At 45.5% G+C, this 19,063-nt stretch overlaps 2 protein-coding genes across 4 annotated transcripts in view; one reads left to right on the top strand and one right to left on the bottom strand.

The window, feature by feature from the left end:
• ak5 (adenylate kinase 5) overlaps positions 1 to 3,538 on the top strand; it is a 37,190-nt gene extending 33,652 nt beyond the window's left edge. For both annotated transcript variants that reach the window (XM_062557732.1, XM_037459034.2), the window contains 3 exons: positions 1,471 to 1,587; positions 2,203 to 2,391; positions 2,923 to 3,538. In XM_062557732.1, the coding sequence (XP_062413716.1) occupies positions 1,471 to 1,587; positions 2,203 to 2,391; positions 2,923 to 2,988 (372 nt within the window). In that variant the 3' untranslated portion in view covers positions 2,989 to 3,538. The remainder of the gene's footprint in view (positions 1 to 1,470; positions 1,588 to 2,202; positions 2,392 to 2,922) is intronic.
• On the bottom strand, positions 3,133 to 19,063 carry zzz3 (zinc finger, ZZ-type containing 3). 2 transcript variants are annotated; one of them, XM_037459029.2, is made up of 12 exons: positions 18,872 to 19,063; positions 12,652 to 14,698; positions 10,010 to 10,148; positions 9,391 to 9,538; positions 9,186 to 9,298; positions 8,456 to 8,527; positions 8,137 to 8,238; positions 7,852 to 7,947; positions 7,297 to 7,446; positions 6,187 to 6,321; positions 5,686 to 5,786; positions 3,133 to 5,444 (listed from the first exon to the last, which is right to left on the bottom strand). In XM_037459029.2, the coding sequence occupies exons 2-12, from the start codon at positions 14,631 to 14,633 to the stop codon at positions 5,300 to 5,302; spliced, it is 3,183 nt and encodes a 1,060-aa protein (XP_037314926.2). In that variant the 5' UTR covers positions 14,634 to 14,698; positions 18,872 to 19,063; the 3' UTR covers positions 3,133 to 5,299. The 2 variants fall into 2 exon arrangements, with proteins under 2 accessions (XP_037314926.2, XP_062413715.1); XM_062557731.1 differs by lacking the exon at positions 18,872 to 19,063 and adding an exon at positions 18,329 to 18,575.

Below are 19,063 nucleotides of genomic sequence, written 5' to 3'. Positions count from 1 at the left end.
ACCAGAAATGATTAAAGACGTTTCACAAATATTTTCACAAATAATGTGCAGGTTTCTGTCTGGTTTTGAATATTTAATTGCAGTGAATAATTTGCCTGGATGAAGAATACAAACACAGACACACACAGGTGTTCACTCACTGACTGATTACTGAACTTTTTACAAAGGTGTCATTTACACCTTTATAAAAATCGAATTATATAACCATAGCTGCAAGTAGTTCTCACCTCCTGAACCCAGTAATTCCTACAAGGTAACTAACGAACATTATTGTTCTCTTCTACTTAAAGTTTCACATCTTGGATGTTCGGCTTTGGAATGAAAACAAACAACATGAACATTCAGTTCTAAAAAAATCGGACCCATTTGGGGCTTTTTAGATTTTGAAATATTGGAAATAAAAGGAACTCACCAGTGAGTGAAAAAACTAAGTTTTTTCAACGTTATGAAATGTTACTGAACTGTTGCCTAGCAACACAGAACGTAAAATGTACTGTTCTGTGTAACTATATTCCCTCTGCACACCGGCAGCTTCCTGTCTAGCCACATGTGTGCGTTCTATAAGGCTGCCTTAAGAATTCAATATATGGGATCAGTTCCCCTGATGTGCACAGACGGAAAGTGGAAACACACAAAGTGCCTTTCAGCTGCATATTTTTGAGCTGAAGCCGAAGGTCCTCATATTTAACGTGTCGAACTGCTAGAAGTGGAGCGTTTCTTGATTTCCTGTAGCGGCTTCACGTGATTTAATGCATGTTCTGGCAGCTCAGGGTCTCAGCCGGGGGACGTAAAGTCGGTCATGAATACTCGGCTACGGTCGCGTCCGGCTTTTGACAAGGTTCTGTCATCGCAAAACATAAATTCCTCCTCCTTTGGCTGAGATCCCAGTACCAGCAAATGATTTTAAAAAGTCAGCAAATGAGTTAGTAAGAGTGTTGTTTACCTTTGCACGGAGCTTAGTTTGGTGTCAGACACAGTTTTTAGATCCTCGCTTGCATGAAAGTAGCAAACAATGTCTTGTTTGTGATAAAAGCATTTTGGGGAGGTGTTGTTTGAACTTAACGGTCACTTGGGGAGGCGGCGGTTTAGTGTTTCTCATAACGTGTGCACTGCTGATATAAATTAGATATTAGATAATAACTGCTATATTAGACCGTGTGTGTTTTGGCCGAGTGGAGCCAATAAACTGGAAACGTATTTTGTAAGCCTTGTGAAATGATGAGGACGACTATAAACCCACACTAAGTACTGTACTATAATGAATCCAACTTCAAGTCCCCCGTTTTTTATCCCAGAGAACAAACAAGGAACACAACACAAAAAGCCTCCAGGAGCTTTTTACGCGTACAAATGCATAAACGCTTGCATCTCTCTGCAATGTGTGGCCTGCGTTTATTCACGCGTGGAAGCATGCATCGGTGTTCACACGACGATCAATCGTTGTGCGGTTTGTGTGTCCCCGATGACCAGGACACTCTGCTGGAGCTGCTGTGTGACGCGGTGGCGGCGGCGACACGGCAGGGGAAAGGAGTCGTGGTCAGCGGGTTCCCCGGAGACCTGAGACGCGTGGAGGCGTACGAGGCCAAGGTCAGAGAGCCCCCGCTCCCCCGCCCCCCAAACTCACAGTCTCAGTCTGAGGCGCGCTCTACAAGGAACTCCACAAGGGTCAAGGGCAGTTGTCAAATGGAGTGTTTGAGGGCTCTCTGGCAGACATTTTGAGCCCTAAATGAGCCCTTTCCTTACATCAGCATCAGATGCTTACTTGGCCCAGCTGAATTACCCACAAGCAATGTGTGCAATGTTTAAAACGGGATAACCAGTGAAAGCACGGCGGTGTAAAGAGGACGGCGCATCGCATAAAATATAAAGTTGTCAACAAAGCAATTGATAATATTATTTAATATTTCCTCTCATCTTATGAGCAAAGAGCATGAAAGAAGAGTCAGAGTAATAAATACCCTAAAATGAAAATCCTACTTTTTGACGTTGTCATCGTAACGTGACATTTAAAGCCCTCTCAACCTCGACCCTTTATCACCTGACATCAGCTATGTCCCCGAGGGGTCAGGGTTCAGGGATTAGGGGGGAGATCGGGCCGCAGACTGACCGGATGTGGTCAGGAACATCGATAAAAGAAGAAAAAGTTCAAATGATGTCTCTGCAAAAAACATTAATGAAGGAAAACTGTGCCTGGTGTGTCAGATGGGGGAGCCCGGTGCGGTGCTCCTGCTGAGCTGCTCCGCTGACACCATGTCAAGCCGCCTGCAGGGTCGCGGCAGATCCACCTCGGGCCTCCACAGAGACGGCGTCCTGCACAGGAGAGCAGAGAGCTTCTGCGGCGCCAGCCAGGCGGTGGCGGCTCATTACGAACGCAGGAAGCTGCTGCACACGGTAACGTGGATGGTTTTGGTTTGCCGTGGTTTGCTGTGGTAACTTGATGGTTCTAATACTGGCTGGACTTTCAGAATGAGTAAAGAATAGCACGTGGGGATGGATTTATAGGGCAAACATTTCAGGGGAGCTATTTGAGCAATTACATTTTTGGATCATGTATCTTTTCATTTCGCATTTTCTTATCAATTCACTTCAGGTTTTTTCTTTGATGCGTTACCACGAAAACATAACATGTAAAAAAGTCCATTTGCCTTCTTTTCCAAGCTTTTTTTATTCCAGGTGAACTCACATGTTTGATCATTATTATTATCATAAGACAACGGGTTAACTTGTTAGATTGATCCACTCACTAGTGTCTCCGCTGACGCCATAATCACAGAACTCCTGTCCAGCGTTGACCTGTGCCTTTTTTAGAAGGGGAACGTTTAAATGCCAGGTGTGCGGCCGCGGTGCGCGCAGCGCCCTTAAATGCCACGCCGACGGCGTCCCGAAAGGGCCTCGTCTCAGCCAGTGTGTCTCCGTCCGCAGGTCGACGCGGAGACGTCGCCGGATGAAGTGTTCGTTCAGATCTGCCAGGCGATGGAGACCTTCTGATTTCTACAATTTCCTCTCAACTTCTCTCCCTCCCCACCTCTGGATTCTCACCCACAGAAACCTCACACCTGCCACCAGACATGAGCTCGTTGAACTGTGGTACGCATGCCTGCCCCCCCCCCCCTCCTCCCTCCTCCTCAAACACTCCCAGCAACCGGTGAACCCTCCCGCTTCGTCTCGCTCTTACATTGAACTGAATATATGCTGCCGGCCCCCTTGCCGAGGGCTACATAACTGCTGTGAGAAAAACACCCAGCATTCCCTGCTGTGACCGAGAGCGTGTTCCAAGTAAAGATGTGAAATCTCTCAAATGTCAAGTGCGCTCATGCTCTCATGCACAACACAACGTGCTTCATAATGTAACAAGCATGCAAAAATTACAATCAAGCTTCACTGCTTTCTGCGCATTCAATTCAATAAAAAAAAAATTTAAAAAAGATTTAAGTAATGGAGAATATTGCATTTGTTTGTTTCCGGGCTAACGGTGCAGGTGCTTGTTGCAGTCTGGTGTTTGACATTCAATAAAGACAAAGTGCATTTGCTAAATGGAGTGTGTTATAGGCGTTTCACGTGTGTTTGTGTGTATGTATAATCACAGCTGATCTGAGGGCGCCATCTTGTGGTGAGATGTTTTGCAACAAAAATATCCTTTCATCCATCTTCAAAACCGCTTTCCCCCTTATAATCCCCCCCAGAGCATGTCGCTGGACATGGAAGTGAAAGCATTTTTTTTTTACTAATCAAGTCAATAATTAACAAAAAATAAACAAAACAACTTGTGTAGAAACATTAGTTTCACATACTTTTATTTCCACGGTTCTCCTCTAGCATTTTTTTTTTTTACATTATTATTATTTTTTTTACATAAGAACAGACTGTTATACACAGATATTGAAGCAGGGCAAAGGGGGTGAAGGAAAGAGACGAAAACCATACAAAATGGTGTCTACTCAAGCACAACAAAAGCTATGTGTATAAAATTGTGTGGGTTGTTCCACTGGAGGCACCACTACCTCAATTCTTTTTTTTATTTTAAATAGATTAATAAAAATACAATCTTTTCAATGGACCTTTTAAAGTGGACTGCAAAATTAAAGAGGATCTAGAGGCATGACGACTGGATCGATTCTGAAGGAGAATGTGGGTCGGTGGCGCCGAGGGAGAGAGAAGTTGTTCAGGAGGCCGAGTTACCTCCCCAAAGAAATCATTTTATAAAAATGGCACAGAGCAGCTAGCGCGGGCTACTTTTCACCATATACACTTGTACACTCAACATGTTCAACAACGGCACACATTGGGAGAGATGGGGAGGCGGGGGGGGGGGGGGGGGGGAGAGAAAAAAAAAAAAAACTTTGCAGGATCCCATTCACCTGCCTTCAAAAACCTTTGCTCTCCGTGCTGTAGTGCTTCCCGGTCTGACGTGTTTTAGTGGAGAGAGCAAAGGGAAAGGAAATGGAAATGAAAGTGTGTGTCTGTGTGTTTGAAAGGGGAGAGAGCAGCGTTGTGCGACAGTGCTAGGGGGTCGGCTCCATGCTGGCGCGCACACACACACACACACACGCACACTCCGTTCTACACATGCACACAGACACACGTCCGTCATGTGGCTCAGCAGAGCGCCCCACGCCACGCCGCCCACTTCCTCTGGCGGCAGCTCACGCTCAGGGAGCCGGGACTCATAAATACTCATCTACGATTACCTAGCTAGAACATTTTTCACTCTTGCATAACACGGAGACCACGTGTATATACACACACACACACACACACACACACACACACACACACAGACAAACCACCCAGGTGTATCTCAGCTGATGACTTCGCAGTCCACTGTGACCGCGCGTCTCCTTCGAGGTGACTCTTCACCGGACTGAGCGGCAACTCTCCAGTTTCAAAAAGCAGCGCGGGGGGAAGGGGTAAACCGGAGGGCGAGGATGAGGGGAAGAAACACCGCCCCCCCGGAGTCACAGAGCTCGGGAATGTCGGTGTGTCTTCTGGGGTATTTTTACGTGTTTTTTTCTTCTTTTTTTCTTCATCATTTCAAATTCCAGCTCCGCTGATTGACCTGGCCGAGGTGGGGCGGGACCCTCTTGCTCTGAGGAACCAACATGGCCAAACCTTTGCCTAAGTCAGAGATGCCAGTTTACCAACACCCCCCCCCCTGCCCCGCCCCCCGCACTTGCCTGTTGGCCCTCCTGCCTGGCGGGGGGGTTTAGCAGTTATCGTGGACTTGGTGGATAGAGCCATGCACAGAGTGGCCTGTGGGATATGTGGTGAGAGCCTGGAGCTACAGACGCCTGGGACCCTGTCATCTGTTGGCTGGAAAGTAGTTTGGGTCCAGGTAGTTGTAGCCGGCGCTCTGCGGCAGGCAGTAGTCCCTGTCCAGAAAAGTGTCCTGCTGGTGCACCGGTTCCAGGTGGTGGTCAGGTTTGTGAGTCTCTGTCTTCAACAAGCTGGGAGAGGAGCGGGAACATTACATGTTGATCAGGGCATTGCTTTTATCGTTTGAATAGATATCACAGAGTTATTGGATTGCTACAATAACTCAAAATAAGTAAACAAAACAACTTGCATACAAATTTTTGTTATCGACAATATTCACTTATTAGCATTCGGCAGTAAGCATCTCTTATGGAAGACAATTTAATATGACCAGATCTGCGTGGTAACACAACAAGAGCCGGAGGGTCTCACCAGTCGGAGCAGTTGGAGCAGAAATCCACAGAGTTGTCCTGCGGACAATCCTGACAGTGCCACCTCACTCCCTGAATGGGCTCCATGCCGCAGATATCGCACTGCACAAAACAGACACACACATGTTGGCAAAAGGTGATTAATAACTTTTATGAGCGGACAGAAGTGGTTGTACCTTGAGGAAATAATGCAGTAGCTTTTTAAGTGTGATATTATTGATGAATCTGGAAATGCTCGATGTTGTTGCAATGTTTAAAGCTCAAAAGATGAGACGAATAAAAATGTATTATGTCATGGGCAACATTGATTTCTACTATTTTAAAGCCTTCTCTGGTTGTGTGTTGCATTGTGCAAATAAACACAATATTTGTCCATAATGAACAATGGTATAGCCCCTCTGATTCAGGATGTCATCTTACTGAATGTCCCTCCTACATCTGGGACACAATTATTTGTGGAAGCCTTGCTTTATTGATGCAGAGCAGTGTGCAGAGTCTTCACCTTGTAGCCTACATGCCGCATCCCGGGCTTGTCCTCGTGGATCTCCTGGAGAGTCTGTTTCTTCAGTCGCTTTAGCTCTAAAAGTTCTTTATACTCGGGCAAATTCCTCAACCCCATAGGTATGGCCTCTTCATCCTGAGTGTGCAGGAAGGGAAGAGAAACATACGTAAACACATACAGAGAGAGAGAGATGCTTTGTGTGTGCAGCCCATCAGTCATCATTCCTCTATGACTCCAGGGATTTCATCTGATAAAGATATCTACAGATGCTTTAGTCCACTGCCCTCTATCGATCAAACAGATTTTAGCTGAACAAGCCAAGTGGTTTTCTTTCAGTGTTGGTGGAGTAAGCACAGATCAATTAATCCTATCGTAGATGAGTGCAAACCGCTGCCTCCGTCATATCAACCCCTCTGCCAGTATCCATTGTGAACTGTGCTGGCAGCATCCTTGTGACTTCAGTGTCAGAGGTTCTGTTACTGCAGCAGTGAGGAGGAGGAGTACAGCCTTGTGTTCTCAGCAGGAGACGGCAACCAGGTCTTACTTAAAAGGTTACGGTCATCAAAAGGGGGGGAGGGAAAATGTCATTGCTTAGGTAACGGCGAGGGTCTGGAGCCTTGCAGTACAAGTAGAAGCAAGCCTGTCTACTGCTCCGATTTAGCAGTTGTAAAACAGTACAAGGCCTACCCATTGCGCTATGGGTGGGGGGGGAAGAGGACAGACGTACATGGCCACAGGCCTGATGCTTATGTCTCCCGAAACACAAAAGTACGGTAAAGTGAGGGATAAGTCTGTCATATGATGGCGGACAAGTGACATGGCAGGAAGCATGTTGGCAATTGCTCACTTTGCCCCATCTAAAAATGGTGAGGTACAAAACATCCAACGCACATTACACACAGCTTTCCTTTGTCTTTAAACCCACAGGTCACTGCTTACATGAGGAGGAGACTGGGGATGGGGAGCGAACGCTTCTGATCAGCTTAATTAGGCACCAGACACAACAACAAATCGAGTCAAAAAAAGGTAATATCCCCGGACCAATGAAACGGGCGTAGATCTTAAAGAAAAGGCAAGTCAGATTTCAGGTGGTAGCGTTCCATGACTGACCGAGTCGTCAGCAGAAGGGTCCTGCATGCTGCTGTAATACGCTGAGCGCTCGTCGTCCTCGTCCATGTAGACGGGCGGCTCGTAGGAGGTCAGGAAAGTAGACGCCCGGTACAGGTGCTTGTTGAGGTGGTGCTGCCGCTTACTGGATGCCTGAGGAACAAATAGTCAGTACATTAGCAGGCAAGTTGACAAGTGTAGCACTTGGTCAATGCTTAAAAGAAGGGGCTGGGAAGTACTGTACAATATGTATATACTGTGGGTGGCAAAGGTATGCTGAACTGGACTACAAACTCTTCACACATGTTGACCAAACACGTTGATTTGAATGCTATTGCAGTGTAAGTCACAATTATAGTGTTTTAGTCCATTTTTACAGTGCCAGAATTAGTCAAAAATATTTTTATCATCCTTTTACTTGATCATCCCAAGGTCATTAAAATTATCTTACATTTGTCATAATACAACAATGAGTGTCTTTACTAAAAGGCACAACCTAAGTTGAGTGTTTGTTGTTGGTAAGCCCAGTGAGAGTCTGGTAAATGAGTAAAACGTTACCTTCTTAGTGTACATGCACAGGTTGGGTGTTCTTCCAGGCACAGGGATACCAGCTTTTGTCAGTTTGATGAAGTACTTCTGAACCCTACTGGCAACCTGCAACATTTTAACACAAAAATGTCACTGTTAATGATATCCAACTGAAGAACAGCTCAAAGTAATTTAGCTCACATGAATGTATGATCCATGAACTCTTTTGTTGCTGATTCTGCTCAAATAATCTGAAATAGCCATGTGAGGAGTGTCATGCCATTTTGTTCAGGTAATCTTCGCTCTCTTTGTCACCTGCTTTGCTGTTCGGTTGCCGAGCTCATCGGCAATCTTCTGCCATCTTCTGGACTCCACTTCCTCGGGGGGGAACTTTACAAGAAGTTGCTCCAGTTTTTTCTTAAAATAAAACAAAGCAGAACAGACAACCACATATTTTATTATTATTATTAGACACTGATTTGGTAAATACATGCTTCATGTATTTAGTATGATTTGATTACAAACCAAATATTGGTTTTATAATAGTATATCATTCAGCCCTTGTTTGAAAAATATATACTAGCTATATATATATATATATATATATATATATATATAAATAAACGTGACCAACCTGTTCCTCCACGGTCCACAGCTGGTTAAAAGTGTCAGACTTGTTTGGATGACAAATCCTTCCCCTGATCATCTATCGAGCAAACACGAGTGACAGCCATGTTAAAAAGATGCAAAAATAATGGGCACGCCACCATTTGAAGAGATCTGTGCATGTGAACCGCCTGACACGCTGAATTAGTCAGGGACAGACAAAGCCCAGCTGTCAGATGAAACCCAGGAGGTTTCATTGGTGAGAAACAGAAAGAACAGCAACACTTGTGAGTGACAAACAAAAACCTGTTAGAATTCACAGAGTAACTCTGTAGAGAAATGCAAATGTGGCTGCAGAGTGTAAACAGGAAGAGCATCAGAAATGTTTGCTCAGAGCTGAACACTTAGCATCAAAAGTAAGACCTCACTGCGTATACAATGTGGGAAAATACACAAACACAAACAACGTGGGCCAAGAATAAGACATAATCAGAGGTGGGGGAGACGCGTCTCCCTGTGCTACCATAAATAACATCTTTTGTGCTGCCTGCTCAACTCCGCCGAGGACTACGAAAGGGGGAGATGAGGTTGTTGGAGGCCTACGGGGGGAAAATGGTAATAACCTGATGATTTGTAGGCCACTGTGCGGGAGACTGGTGACTCACCACGTACAGTCGGGAACGGATGAAGCTACATCTGCACTGATGATACTGGAAGACAATCACAGCAGTGTGTGTGTGTGGTATAGGTAATCTCACCTGTTGTTGCCTGCTGTTCTCTAGAGCGTCACTAGTAGGCAGAGAGGAGTACATGGTGGACGACTCGCCTTCCTTCTTGGGCTCCACGGGACTTTTTGGTCGAGCAGGCAAACCTGAAAAGAGGAAATGAGCAGGATGGTTGGCAGAACAATCTCTACAGTGATTATTCTGATCGAAACCATAAAAAAGACAATCATGTATATGCCTTGGTCAAAGATCAGCTTTAGCCGCCTGGTTTTCCGTTTCTTGTCACAGAACTCTCTCTCAAAGTCCCCGAGGCCTGAGGTGTACTGGTCCCATCCAACGTCAGGGAGCTGGACGACTCGCTGAGGACACGGCAAGTCCAAATGAACCTGGTGGTCACACATCTTAATTACCACAAAGCAAACAGCAGCAAGGTTACATCATGAAAAGAAAAAAAGCTTAAAAGCTCTAAGGTAGGTCAGCTAATCTACATTATATTTCCCTCTGAAGGCCGACCTCACTGAATGAAGTGATGGGTGTTAAGCCCTGAGGTTGGTCCTTCAGCACGAGCTCTGTTATGGTGGGCCGACCTTTATATTACATGTCATTTAGACACTTTTATCCAAAGTGACACAAGAAATTGCCATTTTAACCTTTAATGTAGACCAGCTATTTTGACGACAAGAAGATTTTCAGTCCAGGCATTGCTTAACATAATTAAAATATTTTTAAACAAATAAGTTTCCTCGACTTGATTTGATTACAGTAGAATGTAACTAATAAACTGGACACCCAGTGTAGTCATCGTCTTGCGGGTTCATGTTTTTTTAATGTTACTCAGGAACCTGTGTGTCTGTTACCTGTTTCTGCAGCTGCTCCACAAAGCTGATGGGATCGCCGAGTGCCTCCCTCTGCTGACGGGCCAGCGTCTCCAGGTCCAGGATGGCCTGCGTGCGCTGGGCCTCGAGGACGCCGATGGTCTGCAGCAGTCTCTGATAACTGACACGGAGGGAAGTGAGGTTAGACAACAGTGGGGCGGGAGGGACCACCAGCATTATTCAACCTGACACTTGCAATGGTGCAGTGCATCAAACTTTCAGACCCAAGACGATGCATAATTCACTACGGCGCTGAGGACATAAATACTTGCACAAGACATGAGCCAGTCTCCAGTCTTTTCCACTTAGTTTGAAAAATAACAAGTTCCCCTTTGCAGGGTAGAAATGATGCAGCTGCTGACCAGCTGCTTCTGCAAATAAATACTTTTCGAGTTACTCTACTAAATCAGAAAATCCAAAACTGCAGCAGATAAGTGACAGTTCAAACAGTAACAGAAAATGCACTTTGGTTATTATAATTGTGCAAATCGCATAGATTTCATAGCAATATCAAACCCGTTGCATGACCAACGCTGGGTTATGCGGTGCTCAACGAGCCTTCCGTGCTGTACAAGTCCGACCTTTCCACTCACACCCTCCGGGGCAAAGGAAGCGATGCAAACTGAGCCGTCAATGACTAAGTGTAGTACTGACTCAGGGGCGAACAGAGCAGGAGGAATCACCAGGAATGTGACAGTCCAGCATGCTGCTATAATTTAAGACAAGTGCTCAGTGAGGCAGAGTGAGTGAGTAGATAAATCTTCCCTAACAGGATATTTAATGAAAATCAATGCGGAGGACACAATTTATTCAACAGCTGTGAGTGGTCACAAAACCCAACGAGCAAACCACTCAAACAAGTCACCTGTGTTTAACCTCATATCCCTTCTTTAGTTACGGACACTGTGTGGAGCGGTGTTGACCTTGCAAAGCCCCGGTGAGAGCTCTACTGCAATGCCAACTGGGAAAAAAATAATCGTTCTCTGAAGCGGTGACACCAAAATGTATTACTGCACACTTCTCGTGCTGCAGAGGGATTCAGAGTCAAATGCAAGATCTCTGCAAAAGAAAGCAGCCAGGATGCTGCCTTGCTCAGATGAACAGATGATCTGTGCATAAATGGGTCCGAGGGGAATTGGGGAGGACTTGGCTCTGCTTCATGGCTCTCTGAAGTCCCACCATATGTCCAGGGACAAACCTGGTGCATCAATGCCACCTACTGGGCCTGAGGTTTACTCAATGACAGTGGGGCCAATAAATAGCAGGCCAGGACAATAGTGCTACGCTGATGCCTGCTAATCAAGGAGTGTTTTTTTAAAATGATCATTTACTTGAAATAGGTTAAAATAGACAATTCCATTAAAATAAAGATACAGGATATTCTGTGTTTATATAAGATGTTTGGGTAAATTCTCAAATTCAGCGATCCTAAAACGCCCCGTCAGTAAAAATGACTCATCATTGTATTGATTTGAGTGTTCAAAAATAAAATAAATAAATAAATAAAGAAGAAGAAAACTCCTCACTCAGCACAACCTAAAGCTTGGCATGTCACAGAAATAGCACTTGATTGAATTACCTTGCAATACGAGAGCAATGAAATCTTACTCTAAAGCTATTCTCAGAATTTAAAAACATTCACAGACAAAAGGACCTCAAAGCCCCTACGGCCCACTGCTCCTATGAAGCTGCTCCTATGAAGACGCATCATGAATCAGCTGACCTGCCACAATGCGGTTAGCAGTGCCCGGCTGAGCGCAGCACGGGAAATGCCCGCCAACATAAACATCCCTTCTGGTTTGACAACAGACAACACGGCCTGGACTAAAAGCCAGCAAAGACCAACCCTGTGAACGGATCAGCAGAGTGATTTCACCATCCAATCATTGTGGGCTTAGGGAAGCTGAAAATTGGCTGCTAATTTACGGGAACAGGGTGAAAGTGGAAACTAAATGCTGAATCACGCAAAAACCCTGAACCATAATACAGGAGCTAAAGTTAGATGCGCACCAATATTTCCCATTACTCAAGACAAAAATAATGTTGATAACTTTCTATGCGATCGTGCTGCAAAAACCCAGAGCCATCTTTTTGTGACATTTCCTTAGATTTGTTTTTACAAAATAAGATGTGCTCACCAAAAAGGGAAAGATTGTTTCTTACTCAAACTAAATATACGAGTTAACTTATGGGTGGAGATTCCTTCATAAGCAAAACACATGAGACAATTAGAGCAGGAAAGATATAAATATTATCCCGCCCCTCACATTTTGAAAATATTCAATTAAAACAATGAAAAAATTCCAAAGAGAAAAAAAACTCAAAAATATTGAAGGATCCCAACAATACCGAGCTAAAAAAAAAGGCTGGGAACAACTTTTTAAACAACTTCAATGTTTTGGGAACAATGAGACTACATATTGTATATTTTCACACTGAAGGATAACTCCTTTCTAGAGTAATTTTTGCAAATCCTCGTTAAGTAAAAAATGCCTGGTTCATTTGAAACCAAACCCCAGAAGTAATGCAATGATCACAGAATGAAATGATCAACATGTGTGAGTGCTACATCACAACAAAAGAAAAAGAGGCAAGAGCCCAATCCCCGGGGAGCTCCCACATACTCTTTGTTGTGTTTAAGAGCCAGGTGGTCCGACTCAAAATAATACACGTCTGGCTCCTCCTCCTCCTCCTCTTCTTCCTCGTCCTCCTCCTCCGCTGCTGCTGCCCGGCTCTGGGTCAGCTTCCTGCTTGGCTCGGCCTCACTGCACCCCACAGGTACCATGTGCTCGCCACCTGCCCCGTCTCCGAGAGCCACGGACACCGGCTCCTTGATGCAGGGGCCGACCGAGCACGAGGGAGCTGGCTCCCCCACCATAGGGCAGCACTCCTCCGGCCCAACTAGCACCTCCCCCTCTTCCTTCAAGGGACCATTGTCTCTTGGAGGAGAGCTGAGCTTGGAGGAGGCGGCCATGCCGCCGGTAGCAGCCCTCCTCGGTGAAGTCCGCAGTGTGTATCTGTGTTCGTAGAGATCCGTGAAGGAGGGGGGCGTGCTGGATACAGAGGGATTGCACTCTGGCTCTGTGGGGGAGGGGGTGGTTGCTAGTGGGGGTGTAGTTTCTCCTGAGTTGCTGTTGTTGATTGGAATACTGTTTGTGTTGGTGGTAGTGGAGGAGGCGGCGGCAGCAGCAGCTTCCTGCACTGGTGTTGGCGGCCGGCCATTGGTGTCGCTCTCACTCGCCGTCACCTGCTCCTCGTGGGCCACAAATAACGGGTCGCCCACCACGTCGACCTCCACCTCCTCCACCACCACCTCTTCCTCCTCCACCATCTGAGCCACGATCAACTCGGGCACAGGGTCCTCTGGAAGGGCCTCCAATGTTACCATGGATGAGGCTGGCGATTCCCCTGAGCCAGAGGCCTCCATCTGCAGAGGGACAGAGTTTCTACAAGGCACAGAGGGGTCGGGGGACGAGGGGGCCCCTGTCTGACTGCCGTTGAGCAGCGTCGGGCAGTCTGTGACAGGGGTGGGGTTTGCACTAGGTTCTTCAGTGAGGGTGCTAGGTTCCTCTGCTTTATTCTCTCCGAGTCCATTGAAGGCCATGTGGGCGTGCGGGGGCCGAGCCGCCCCGTCACACTCCACATGACTGTCCTCCGCACCGGTCGGCTCCCCTTCCTCTTTACTGTGGACAGGTGACGCAGAGTTTGCAGAGTTCAGGCCGGGAAATTCTTCACAGCTGTTGTCCTTGCTCGTCTTTGGGGCGGAGCCCGGGCTTTCAGACTTTAGAGGCACCGGGTCCTCGTCGTGTCCCTGAGACTCTCCAGAGCGGGAGCAACGCTTGGCCCTTTTGATTTGAGGAGAGACATCCCGAGCACCTTTCCCTCTCTCACAGTTCTCAGAATTATCTTGACTGATGTCTAAACAAGAGACTCCCCGCTTCCTGGAGCTGGTCCATGGCTCCGCCTCGGCAGAAGAGGCGTTCAAGTCAGTTACCTTGCCCTGCAACGAGGCCTGCTGCTGGTCATCCTGCTGAGTGTCCTGCTTGGCATGGTGCTCGTCCTGCTTAGACTCATGTTTAACGTCTGGTTTGTCGTCTTGCCTAGACTCCTGCTTAACGTCTTGCCTAGATTCCTGCTTAACGTCTGGTTTGCCGTCTTGCCTAGACTCCTGCTTAACGTCTTGCCTAGACTCCTGCTTAACGTCTGGTTTGCCGTCTTGCCTAGACTCCTGCTTAACGTCTTGCCTAGATTCCTGCTTAACGTCTGGTTTGCCGTCTTGCCTAGACTCCTGCTTAACGTCTGGTTTGCCGTCCTGCTTAACGTCTGGTTTGCCGTCCTGCTTAACGTCTGGTTTGCCGTCCTGCTTGACGTCTGGTTTGCCGTCCTGCTTGACGTCTGGTTTGCCGTCCTGCTTAACGTCTTGTTTTCCGTCCTGTTTCGACTCCTGCTTCTTCTTGGGAGAGCGGGCCCTCGGTAGCGGAGGTAGCGAGGTCTCCTCAGGCTGGGCGATGCTGCGGTTCCTGAGGGTTCGACCACAAAAGTTCTCGTCCAATCCATTGAGCCCCACTGACGACCTTGTGACGCGCGAGGAACGGGACGCGGCCATGCTACGGCGGATGCCTACAGCCTCCTCATCCTTGTGCTCTCTCCTCTGCAGCAGAATGCGGGCACCTGCAAAGGGCACACAGACAGATACATGAACTTCATTAAGTCAAAAATAACCACTAAAAACAGACCTTTATAGCTCAGTTGTTACTTCTTAGCAATGACTTTGCTGTGAGTGCAATTGGTTTGAATGACTAGGCGTGCCAAGATAATATTTGCTTGAAAAGTATCCTGGAGTTTCTCAAGAAAGAACATTCACCAAAAGGCCCTTCTTAAAAACAGCTTGGGTAATATCTAAGCTCACCACAGAGGGCTATGGATTTCTCCTGTCATTGTATCCCAGCAACACGTTTTCTCACAGGTCCATCAAAGGAAATAAAAAAGGTGGAAGAGCTAAGATGGGCAAATGACAAAACAGGAAACAATAATAACTGATTACAAAAATGCATAATGTGCTTCGGGTTGCAAGAAAGGCAGATTTCGGATTCCTCCGGAAAACAAGACAGAGCTAAAAAATTACAACAAAACAACCAATTACAATTAAAGATTTGTTTATTTTTAAGAAAATTCAATACAATATTGATATATCCAATATAAATTCAGGGTAAATAATTGCCTATAATAATTTTGAATAAAAAAATTAAAAATCATGACAATTTATTAAGTTAGTTGATAAAAACAATAATTGCAGATCTACTTCAAAATTGTCACCGCTTAGAGACTCAGCTCCATGTCCTCAGTGTCTCCAAAGAAAAAAAAAATTACAACGGCGCACAAAAACATTCTCACCAATGGAAAGCCTAATAGGGGGCCAGGAGAAAAAGTAAACTACTTGCATTAAAACCAAATCCACGTATGTTTCACTGAGGGCATATCCATTTTCTCCCTGCAGAGATTACTGCTTATTCTGTTACACAAAGAATACATATGATTAACTGATTTCTTTCACAGCAGCTACACTGTAATTCCTACACCCAATTCAGCAGGGATAACACTGCCGGTTGTTTATCTCCTCACAGCAGGTGTAGGAACAACCGGCTGCAATCCTTCCACAATTTATCACGTATACAATATGAAATACTCGTACAATATAACATAATAAAAAAATGCTAGAAGGCACCAACAGTCAATCTGAGATAGCTTGTACTGAATAATCATAATAATTTCACACATTAGAGCAATTCATGCAATTCCAAATGTAATGCAACAATCCACCAAAATGTCCCATTCACTACAATTCCCTAATGTAAACACCTTTAATTATCTCCACAAATTTCCAACTTATATTAAGGTTGTTATTGAGGCGAAAAGCAGCGCTATCTAACCTAGCTATTTAAACCTCATCAATGGTCGTGAAGTTGTGTTCTGGGCTGTGTTTGACCTTACCATCATAGTGTTTCCCCTAGGTTTACAACTTCAGGGGGGGGGGGGGGTATCAGACAAATGGTCCGGGTGAGGGGGGCGCATTAGTTGGCTGAACGGGGTAGTCACTCTGGCGCTCTCTGCCCAGTGACACACGGACTTATTCACAACATATTAAGGTCTGTGTGGAACTGCCGTGCGGGGAAACATAAAATTATAATTTCCTTTCATTTTTTTTTACTTTTATTGCATTTTTTCAGGGGGGGGAGGGGTTACAATGGTAGGGGAAACACTGCCATATAAAGAGAAGAGACAGAGAGCGGACATCATAAAAAGTGTTGGTTGTAGCGTTCCGTTATGTAGAGTTTATAAATGAGTGCAGTAAATGGCATTGAGAACATGGCACTCATTGGTTTTATTTTAAAGTAGATAAATCTTAGGCCAACCCTTTTTTTAAAAAATCAAAACGGATTAAAAAAAGCTCCCTTTCCTGGGACAATGCCTCATCTTTGCTGTAATGTGCAAACACAGCTACATCAAAGCCAGAGGCTACCTTGGCAACAAATACATTTTGATAATACTCCTCCAGGGGGCTAACAAAATAGTCACCTGGAACGAGCACATATTACTCACACTCCAAGGAAGACTCCAGCTGAGAAAGCTAATGTGATTTGTCCATGCATAAAATAAGAGAGAGAAAGAAAAACAGAGGGGGGGGGGGGGCGCTTATTCAAACTGAGCACTCACCCTTACACTCAAATTTGACAAAACTAATTACGCCTGCTCATCTGACCTGCTTTAAAAAAAAACGAGAGAACTAATCACTAAGTCAAAATGATCGAGCTCACAGTTTAGCCAAATGTCTTGAAACACTTCTTTGTCCCAAAAGTTAGCACTTTATTGGCAGAGTCTGCAATGCCTCATTTAATTAATAAAAAACTATTGCTGCCTCCAGGCTATTGGAAATATTTGAACAACAAGTTGTGATTACTGAATAGCCTACTTAAGCTCGGGTAAAAATAATCAAAAACATGTGGTGTAATCTAAGAAAATGATTAGTATCTAATCTAAGGGCGTGAATAAATTCGATGCAGACGCAATAGTATGTAGTCCAAGTGCATATAACCATGTAAGCAGTAAGGCCATAATGTTTGATGAGGGGTCACAAGGAAACATTGCTTTGTTTAATGGGGGTCAAAAGCCAAAAAGGTTGGGAACCAGAGCTTTAGACCACTCTCAACGGTTACTTTCACTCACCGACAGTTAATATGAAGATACATTTAGTAGGTTTCTGACCATCCCTTGTTTCTTAAAAATGTAACTATGACAAATATATATATATATATATATCGTTACATGAATTAATGTATCTGCTCACGGGAAGCCGTTTAACCATAAATGTTGAACGCGTCGAGGCCAGGTGTTAATAGTTAAGAGACGCTCCTTAGACAGGAGCCATGTGTGATTGTAATTCTCAATCAAACCACTTCCTGTTCTTCACAGAAGCGCGTGTTCGGTTGTGAAGTCGTGTTAACACCTGCCGATTACATTCCTATCGTTATGCCACACTGGGATTTAAACGCGGGTCATTTGCCCCCCACAAGCGAAACATTGGTTTCATTGAGATTTGTCAGTATGTAAACCACAGCTAATAACATGTAAACACCAACAACGTGTTTTGCTTAATCGTTGGCAAAGCTATCGCCCCGAGTTCAAAGTGATGCATTTAGTTTAACGATCAACAAAACATCGGTGACGTTTTACCGTCGAGTTGGGACTCTTCGTCTGTATTACTGAAATAATAGCTCAACACTTCCAGGGGGGTCTAGAAACAAAAAACCCATTTAAAAAGTGTTGTCGGTAAAAACATGACGACGAGAATCGCTCAAGCCCCAAAAACCATGAGCTTAAATCAGCTGCTGCGAGCCCAATGGCGAGAAAGTTGGCCGCTGTTCGGACCAGAGACCGGACAACGTGCCGCCGGTTGGGTCGCTAGCCCGCGGCACGCCAGGTAAACCCAAAAAAGTTCCGTAAAATAAAAGTCCAACTACACGTTTAGGCGAAACAACTCACGTCGGGTTCTCGGGTCTGGGCGGCGGGCTAGTCGTTAGCATGGAGCAACTTCACAGGGAGCGTTCTGTGACCTAACGTGCAGCGGGCTAACGGTAGCCAATGAACTTACCGTTAGCCCGTGCGGCTAAATATAAAACATTAACGCTTCGGACACCAAACCGCAGACTGTTGCACCCACGAAATCCATACGTTGTCTTCCACGCTTCCCGCGAAGGAACAAGTACACCGCAATCTAAAAGCCCGTTCCCCTTTCATTCTTACCTACGTGGACGACTAGTTAGCGAAGTTGGCTAATGTTCCATTCGCTAGTTCTTCTCGGCTAGTTTTCCCATTAACTGCATCGTGCAGACAAGTATCGTGGCGGTTCCAGGTGTAAAGCTAACCCCTCCAGTAGCGTCCGTAACCTCGGCTACATGCTAACTGAACTAGCACGACAACCCGATAGTCACCAAGTACACCAATAGACAAAATATTATGAGGGAATTACTACGAGCATATTGTTTTGCTTTGGTTTACATGTGAACTGTTACGCAAAGAGAGGAGCGGCATGATCAAACCAAGCGGTATAACGGCAGTTAGTAACCAATTAGCAGCTACGGCTAGCCACTGCACCCTAGTACCAGCTAGCCAAGCTAGCTGATTGTTACGTGCCTAACTTTGCCGATGTATGCGCGTGCCGCTAACAATGCAGGGCAGACATTTTCGGTGGACCAATAAAGTAAGTTTTGGACGTTCTCGGAACTAAAAGCGCCCAAGTTGAGGCACACTTCTAAATAGCGTTTGTAGCTCAAGAATTACACATACCTCACTTCCGTAAATTTGCTGCACGTTCGGCCGCAGCCATGTTTTCAATCCAGTCAACTAGCGCTAGCCGGGGTGTGTGAGCCGACTACACCGCGCTCGTCAAAATGCAACACTATAATGTCATTATTTGGCCCCTGCCAAGAGTGCATTCGGTCACACACTCTTCGGGTCACCTCGATTAAGTGATGCCTC

This window comes from Pungitius pungitius, chromosome 15, assembly GCF_949316345.1.
Source record: "Pungitius pungitius chromosome 15, fPunPun2.1, whole genome shotgun sequence".
Lineage (NCBI taxonomy): Eukaryota > Metazoa > Chordata > Actinopteri > Perciformes > Gasterosteidae > Pungitius > Pungitius pungitius.
Note: the sequence above shows the minus strand (reverse complement) of the source record. Positions and strands in the feature narration are given on the sequence as shown.

Coding starts and splice junctions, on each gene's coding strand:
- zzz3 (XM_037459029.2), bottom strand. CDS start 14,633: ATGGCCGCGTCCCGTTCCTCGCGCGTCACAAGGTCGTCAGTGGGGCTC. Junction 10,149..12,651: donor GCTCTTAAACACAACAAAGA/GTATGTGGGAGC, acceptor CCTCCGTGTCAG/TTATCAGAGACTGCTGCAGA. Junction 9,299..9,390: donor AAAGCTGATCTTTGACCAAG/GCATATACATGA, acceptor TCCTCTTTTCAG/GTTTGCCTGCTCGACCAAAA.